The following is an 8,795-nucleotide window of genomic DNA, read 5'->3' on the forward strand; positions in this document are numbered from 1 at the left end:
AGCAGCCCAAGGCCCTTAGTGTGGTGAGTGAGTGCAGTTAGCAATGCAAGCTGGAGCTCAGGGAAAGGGCCTGGAAGGTACATGCTGATACATACATAGATATGTACACACACACACACACACACACACACACACACACACACACACACACATACACACACACACATACACACACACACACATACACACACACACACACACACACACACACACACACACACGTAGTATGAAGTTCATGAAATGGAGTAGTAGTTTAAGTTCCCCAGATGGAGATGGGGAGGATCAAGAGTTCTTGAAGTGAGAGAATGGGGTTCATAGCACAAGCTGTGGTTTGCAGCACTAAGACAGTGTTCTGTAGGAAGGTAGCAGGGACACTTGTTCCCAGGACAGGTCACCAGGGTGGCTCTGAGTATTTGTTTTTTATTTGTCTGTCCTTGTGTTTCTTTTGCTCTTTCATTCCAGTTTTCCTGTGTTTCTGTTTCTGTATTTCTGAGTATTCATTTCATGTGTTTTCACATAACAATAGTGATATACATATAACATTATTTATTTTCAGCAGAGAAATGTTATGTGTTTCAACACAATCTCTGCAAGGAAAAATAAAACATGATAAAAATGAACCTGTTGTACTAATGTTTTAAATTCACTTTTAAATATTATTACACCTTTGGCTAAACTGGACAAAAATTTAAATAAAGGCATACGTGAATATAATGCATTAATTTTGTAAAGCTAAATTTAGATTTATTTACTTCAAAACACTTACCAAAATTTAAATTTATTTAAATTAATAAGAAAAATAACAGGGAAAATTATTATTAATAAATATATTGATCATGTTTTCTCTTCCACAACACATCTCAGATCCTCCCTATATCCCTAGCTCTCTCTCTCTCTTTCTCTCTCTCTCTCTCTTTTTCTCTCTCTCTCTCTCTTTCTCTAACACACACACACACCAAGAGACCAAGAGACAAGAATCAAAAACTTTAAAACAACAACAACAACAAAAAAAAAAAAAACCAAAATCACAAAGAACCAATAGGACAAAAAAAAAAATACTGAAATCAAGCAGGAAAAAACAAAATATTCAGTCATCTTTAACTGAGAAAGAGAACCAGATGAATCTTGCATCCCAAGGTTAATGGAAATATATTTTTAAAACAAAATTAACATAAATTAATACAAATATTAAAATAAATAATTTATTTTTTTATATAAGATGTCATTCCAAGAGGAACTGGATTGTAATCACTATTGTAAAGAACATTATTTCTTAAAAAATTGAAACATGGTACACAATACATTCTTTGTCTTGTCACCTAATATGTGCATATTCCAGTATACTTATTACTGACTGAACCTTATTAATTAACTTCTTTGTAAACATGAATGGAAATTATTATGCACGTGGATATTTTGGGTTTTTTCCCTTGTAAACTTAAGTGTTATACCATTATAGTTGACTTTGATAACTGGAAAACTTAAAACCATGTTATGATCAGTGATATCTAAGATGCCATCTTCCTTGACTGTATAGTACATAAAATGTACCTGTGATTGTTGTACCTGGTTGAGTTGTTGTCCAATTAATTCCCTTTTGTATTAAACAAGTGCTAATAAAGTCCCCAAGTGTGTTTTGTTTTGCATCTCAAATTTGAGGAGGAGATTTCACAACCTAAAGAGTCACCAATATGAAAAAACATATTTAAAGCAAACTTTTACATGATTAGTTAATCTTTTCCCTCGGATGGAAAAGGATAGCTACTTGTTTGAAAATATTGGACTGCAACTAAGGTGAAATTTTCTTGTATTTATACTTATATATAAATAAGGAATGGGAAAACAATATTTTTCTGGGAATTTCACTTTTGCAATGAAATTCATGAGAGCAGGTCAATGCTGTTGACACAGAGTATGACTGAGCAGTAAATTCAGCTGTGTACTATTTCCTACCCTCTCACTAAATAATGCACCTGCAACATCCGATTCCCAGTTAAAGAAGCTAATATTTTATTTGAAACAAGTGGAAACAAGAATACCTTTGGTATCCCCATGCTTAATTTCAATTTGAATCTAATATAAATTATGGATCTTACTCAATACTGAACTAAAATAAAATAAATAAAGAGGTTGGCATCACTTTATATAAGAAAATATAAGTGAGCTTAGTCTTACAACAAACTTCACTGACACTGAGCTTGCAAACCACCTTGTACCCCTGCTTAGATGAGTTGTTTCTTGTTTTGTACAGTGATCCTAGCATAGAACAATACAAGAATCAAAGTTGGAAAACTGAAATTCAGAAAGAGTAATTTAGTTAAACAATTACATTTTTGCATAAATCTGTCTGAGACCCTGAGGGCAACACCAGGGCTAGCAGAGACACTCCACCAACATATCTACTTATCATACTGTAGCGTAATTTATCTAATCACTGAGTCCTTTCTTAGGTCAGTTTAGACACTGACTGCTAATCAAGTTATTTTAGCATAATACTCTCTACTTTTGAGAAAAGCAGATAAATTTATTCTCCTCCTTAGATGTAACTGCATACTTTTAAAAAAGTCATTTCTATTCTAAAATTGTATAGTGACTAAATTACAGATATAACATGTTATTTAGCAAAAATAATAACTAGAAAAAAAGAAAATCAGTTGTTCCAAGATGAGTTAGAGAGAGAAAAACCATGGAAGAGAATGGCAAGTGATTCATGAGTCATTTAGATGAAAATATTTCAAAAGATAAAATTCAGAAGTAAAGGTTCAGCATTGACAAGTGTGATAAACATTTCCAATTATTAATACATCCAACAAATTAGACACTTGGTAAGTCTTTACTGTGCTCACCATTCATTGCAATTGGTAAAGTGATCCAGACCTTATAATACTCAGAGGAAGATTGTGTGTGTGTGTGTGTGTGTGTGTGTGTGTGTGTGTGTGTGTGTGTGTGTGTGAAATTTTAATTAATTATTTTATTTTTGACAGTAAAATATAACTACATCATTTCACTTTCACTTTTCTTTCCCCAAACTTTCTTTGCTCTTTTTCACGCTGGCAACCTCTTTTATAACTAATTATTATTATTTGAACTAGCTGGTAAGTGTAGAGAACAAAGCAAAAACTACTAACTCAAAGAGTATGGGGAAATGAGAGGTACAGAGAAAATAACAAAGGGACAGAAAAATTAGAGGGATTCATTGCAAGAAAAATAAAGATAAACAATGAAATCAAAAACACATATAAAAGAGTACAAGAATTAAAATCAGAGATATCAAGAATCAAATAAAAAAAGGAAGGACTGTGAGTAAAACCATAAAGATGATAGAGAAGGAGAGGAAGTGAACAGCTACATAGAAAGCTTGTTCCTGCATCTTTAGCTTTGGAAATGATTGCATGCTGTGTTGCCTGACAGTGCCTATGTGAATGAACTCTGAGAATAAGGGGAGAATGTTGTATCTTCTGCATGTGTATTTTCAATGCCAAATGTATTTGCTGTTGTTTAATCAGTTGAAACAAGCAAATTTTGAAACTGCAAAAAAATTGAGGCTTCCATCTTACTCTACACTAGCAATCCTTTATCATCTCAGTTGACTGGAATAAAACACTCATTTGTCTGCAGGATACTGTTTCAGACTTCTCTCCTTAGAACATATTTTATACAGAAAAATGCCCATGTGTTCCACTCCTATTTTCAATTACTGGGAACAGCACAATTTGAGAATCACTGAAACAAATGGGAACAAAAGAAGAGAAGAGGTTGGCTAAGACATTGAGTAACACAGATCTCCATATGATAGGCAACAGGGGGCTCCTCTCACTAATGCTTAGGTTTTCGAATTCTAAATGTAGGGAAGAGTTAGAAGACTAACTGTGTATCAGTGTTGTGATTTCACAATGTATAAATAGGAAAGAGGGCTCTGAGCTTAGTTTTTGGAGAGATTTTACTTGCAGTGTGGCATACATGGTCAGCAGATGTACAGACACAATTGACAAAGAAGCTCTTCAATGAGTTCAAAGAGAATCAAAGAAAATATTTTTCCTCATTCAGTTTGTTTGCACTTACAATTTCTGTGACTATATACTTCTCCACATGTATTGATGTGTCTAAGTATGTGCCCATGCATTTACAAACATGTGCCATAACATCCAGATGCTATAAATGCACACATTAATAATCATCTATAAGTTTAGATGTATGTGTGTAGTAATACACAATGGTGCCAAAATTTCTCAGGAATTCTCTTTAGGGTCTTTTTAAGTTGACTTTTTAATTTTTTTCTTCTTCTCTCTATTTATATGGAAAGATTATTAATAATTTCTGCCAAATTTTTAACAAAAATCTACCCTCTTTGAATTATCTCTTGAAATTAAGTAGCAACATTAAACATACTGACATAACCAGCATTTAATAAGGATCCACAATTTAAATATATTATTTGTTGATCATAAATATATTTAAGAAATGTGCACATTGCTAAATTACTTTCATCATATTAAAACTCTCATGTACATTGTAAACCTCCGTTTCAGTTCACAACCTAACCAATACCTTATCGACTTTCTGTCTCTGTAGGTGTTTCATTCTGGAAAGTTTACATGAATTGTATTTGTGACTATTGTATTTGTAACATATACTATTTTAGATAATTTATATTTTAACATCCTCCAGTAATTCATTGCTTATTTCTATTTCCAATTTGCTTGCATCTGTAACTGTAGCATAATATTGTTTTTAGCCCACATTCAAGGACATGATTTTGTATGCCACATTATGCTGATTTGTTCTAATAAATATTAGTTTGTATTTTAAAGAATAGATTTCAACAATGGAGCATATACAGGCTCACAAAATATGACTTGTCAAAATGTTTTTTTAGAATTATAGTATCATAAAATTATGGCACAATATAAGATCTTTTAAGTATATGTAGAGAAGTTCTTTTATTTTATGTGCCCAAATGAATCAGCCTTCCCTGGGCAGTATCTCTGGCACTCACAGTTACAGTGCCTGATCGTTTTTAGGAATTACTGATGGAGCAGATTAATGATTCAATCACCACCCTAGTAAAGAACTTAGAAATGTAGATTGTCAGCAATGATCACAATCCTTAGAAGGCATTTGGGAAAATAAATTATTAGGCAAAATGGATTAAGATAGTTTTGTGAGTGGTTCTGATGTAGAAAACCTTAGTAGCATTTTGAAGTAAAGAAAGATATTAGTCTTAATAGTTAAGCTAGGTTTTTTTTTTTTTAATTAAGGTCAGGAAGCAAAAAGAATTATAGCCCTGGCTGACATGATGCTTTTGCTGAAGCTGGGCTAGTGATGAAGGTAATGAATTTCTTGTACACATTTTCCCCAAGCTTCCTGATGTGATTTAAGAAAATTTGCTGATGAGTACATGTTCAGCCTGAGGATTTAAAATAGAAATTACTGACTGCTTCTTGTATAAAAGTTTAGATGTGTGGTATTTTAAGACTTTCATTTGATTCCTTTAATGATGAATAATAAAATAATTGATTATCAAGTTGCTGTCTGCCAGTAAGATAAACTGGTTGAGAAAATTACCGTGATTGTTCATACTCTGTTCATCTATAACAAGTTGCTTAATTACAAACATACATGGGATCTTGGAAATTATTTGTTTTTTCACCATGTAAAAGTATTTGCAAACATGCTGGGTTTTTTATAGTAATTTTCTAAAAGAAAACTAAAATGTAATCACATTATAATTCTATACTTTTTAAAAGAATTTTCTGGGATATAAAAGCTATGGAAGAAAAAATAAAGTTGTTGGAGCCTACTCATTAGAGTTTGCTCCATTCACCCATTATATATGTATGTGTATCTGTATATATGTAAAATGATTGGAGTCTGCTTGTTGAATGAAGCTTTGCTCAGTCCACTTTACTCAGTCAGTAAGTAAAGTGGTTGAAGTCAACTCATTGGAGTTTTCTCCATTCACCAAAAATGTGTATAAGTGTATGTATGAAAACTGGCCTGAGGTTTGCTCCATCCACACAATGTAGGAACATATATGTCTATCTGTCTGTACGTGTGTATGTATGTATGTATGTATGTATGTAAGTATGTATGAAATTGAAGGAGCTCGCTTGTTGAAACCTGTTCATTGGAGCTGGTCTTGCATCATCTGCTCAGTGTGTGTGTGTGTGTGGTTGTGTGTGTGTGTTGTGTGCACATGAGAGAGAGAGTCTTTCCCCACCCCTGTCAGCTCTACTAGTGCTGACCCCCATCTGCTGCTATTAGCACCAACCCCAATCATCAAAACCACACTCTCCCCTCCTCAGTTAACCCTGTTGTGTTGAAGATGACCTTCAACAGGCAACAAAACAACATCATGGAAACCAGCGATTTAAAATTTCAGAAAGGAAATAAGAGCCAGAAAAGATGCATGCCATAGGAAGTGAAGTAGAGAAACTATTTCAAATGCAGTTTTCTCTCTATGATTATATAAAGAAGGCAAAAAAAAAAAAAACCAAGCAAATATTCTAGCAAAAAATTGAGTTACCACTAACAGAAAAAAAAATAAAGCAACAAAAGTCTGGTTGATGTAGCTGTGCAATTTAGCACATAGTCCTAAAATTACAGGTATGTAGAAGCAAGAAGTTAAGTGGGAATGGAAGTATCTCTCTCTCTCTCTCTCTCTCTCTCTCTCTCTATATATATATATATATATATATATATATATATATATATATATATATATATATGAAAAAAAAACAGTATCAGGCTGGGGAGATGGCTAGGTTAAAAGCACTGAGTGCTCTTCCAGAGGTCGTGAGTTCAATTCCCAGCAACAACATGGTGGTTCACTACCATCTGTAATGGGATGCCCTCTTTTGGTGTGTCTGAAAACAGCTACAGTGTACTTATATATGAAATAAGTTTTTTTTAAATTAAAGAACAGTATCTTAGTGAGGACTAGTACAAAGGGGTAAGTAGAGGTGGTTTAAACTATGGTGCACTGGTTATGGCAAACACTGCTTTCTTGTGGATTTGAACTGTGAAACAGAAGTAAAAGCACATATAATACATAACATGTTTTATTCTATGGATTAGGAAGTGATGGAGACCAAGAACAGCTCAGTAGTAACAGAATTCATCCTACTTGGCCTGACCCAGTCTCAAGATACTCAACTCCTGGTCTTCGCAGTGCTTTCCGTTTTCTACCTAATAATTCTTCCTGGAAATGTTCTTATCATTTTCACCATTAGGTCAGACCCTGGACTCACAGCCCCACTTTACTTCTTTCTGGGAAACTTGGCATTCCTAGATGCCTCCTACTCTTTCATTGTAGCTCCTAGGATGCTTGTGGATTTCTTCTGTGAGAAAAAAGTCATTTCTTACAAAGCCTGCATCACTCAGCTATTCTTTCTGCACTTTCTTGGAGCAGGAGAAATGTTTCTTCTTGTTGTGATGGCCTTTGATCGTTACATCGCTATATGCCGTCCTTTATACTATTCCAATCTCATGAACCCTAGAGTCTGTTATGCATTATTGTTGGCACTGTGGCTCGGGGGCTTTGCTCATTCCATTGTACAAGTGGCTCTTATCCTGAACTTGCCCTTTTGTGGGCCAAACCAGCTGGATAACTTTTTCTGTGATGTTCCACAGGTTGTAAAGCTAGCCTGCACTGATACCTTTGCTGTGGAACTCCTGATGGTTTCTAACAGTGGTCTACTTACCCTCTTGTGCTTCTTGGGACTTCTGGCCTCCTATGCTGTCATTCTCTACCATGTAAAAGGACATTCTTCTGAGGGAAAGAACAAAGCCATCTCTACATGCACCACCCACATTATAATTGTGTTTCTCATGTTTGGGCCTGCCATTTTTATCTATACCCGTCCCTTCAAAGCTCTCCAAGCTGACAAAATTGTTTCTCTTTTCCACACGGTCATCTTTCCTTTGATGAATCCGGTGATTTATACACTTCGCAACCAGGAAGTGAAAACTTCTATGAAAAAGTTGTTAAATCAGTATGTGATTTGTTGAGTGAATAAAAGAAAGAAAAAAAAAAACAAAGAAAGAGAGAGAATACAGTTTAAATTAATTAAGTTATGTAATTACTCATGCATTGAATCACTTCTTTAGCAAATACTATATTATGTACTTCCAGTTTTCTGATTTTGTTCTAATCACGTGGATGAGACAGATACAATTCTATGTCTTCCAGGGTTATATTCAAGTGAATGAAGCCAAGTCAAACTTTTGAACTAGAAAAAATTCACTAAAATCAGTGCTCTGCTATTTTTAGACCTCAGCTTTTGAGTAAGTTTCTTGAGTGGAATTTAAATGAAATCAAGAGTATTTAGGGGAAACAAATAACAATTATGAAACAAGCATCACAAAAAGCACAGGAACTCAAAGATTTGAAGATCTGGGCACAATTGAAAAACATAAATGGAATAGAATAGTTACAATATAGTTAAGAAATATAGAAGCAGCAGAACGTGACCTAGATAAAGATTGTAGAGCATTTTTAGATAGCTTTAATTATTGAAATCTTAAAATGATATAATTAAAATATATAAAGATTATCCAGTGTTTTCTATTTCATTTAAAACAAATACTGAAAATTCTGTATAAAAGAATATATATGATTAATAAAATAAAATTAAATGGAATATAATGTGTTATGTGTTGTTCCCCCTTGAACACAATACTTAGTTTTTGCAGAAAACAATGGAGTTGTAATATTTACCAGAATATATCATAAAACAGTTTATTTATCTTAAATTTTCACTTTTATTTCTATTATATTATCATAGTAATTGTAT

At 33.6% G+C, this 8,795-nt stretch overlaps 1 protein-coding gene across 1 annotated transcript; it reads left to right on the forward strand.

Annotated features, from left to right (window-relative positions):
- Positions 1 to 1,669: 1,669 nt before the first annotated feature.
- LOC117706154 (olfactory receptor 4N5) lies at positions 1,670 to 8,575 on the forward strand. The gene is made up of 2 exons (XM_034499012.2): positions 1,670 to 1,794; positions 7,078 to 8,575. Exon 2 carries the CDS (start codon positions 7,084 to 7,086, stop codon positions 8,008 to 8,010), a length of 927 nt encoding a protein of 308 aa, XP_034354903.1. The 5' UTR covers positions 1,670 to 1,794; positions 7,078 to 7,083; the 3' UTR covers positions 8,011 to 8,575.
- Positions 8,576 to 8,795: the final 220 nt, after the last annotated feature.

Source organism: Arvicanthis niloticus, chromosome 3 (assembly GCF_011762505.2).
Source record: "Arvicanthis niloticus isolate mArvNil1 chromosome 3, mArvNil1.pat.X, whole genome shotgun sequence".
In the NCBI taxonomy this organism is placed as follows: Eukaryota; Metazoa; Chordata; class Mammalia; order Rodentia; family Muridae; genus Arvicanthis; species Arvicanthis niloticus.

Bases quoted from the DNA above. Each gene is read 5' to 3' on its own strand.
- LOC117706154 (XM_034499012.2), top strand. From the start codon at position 7,084: ATGGAGACCAAGAACAGCTCAGTAGTAACAGAATTCATCCTACTTGGC.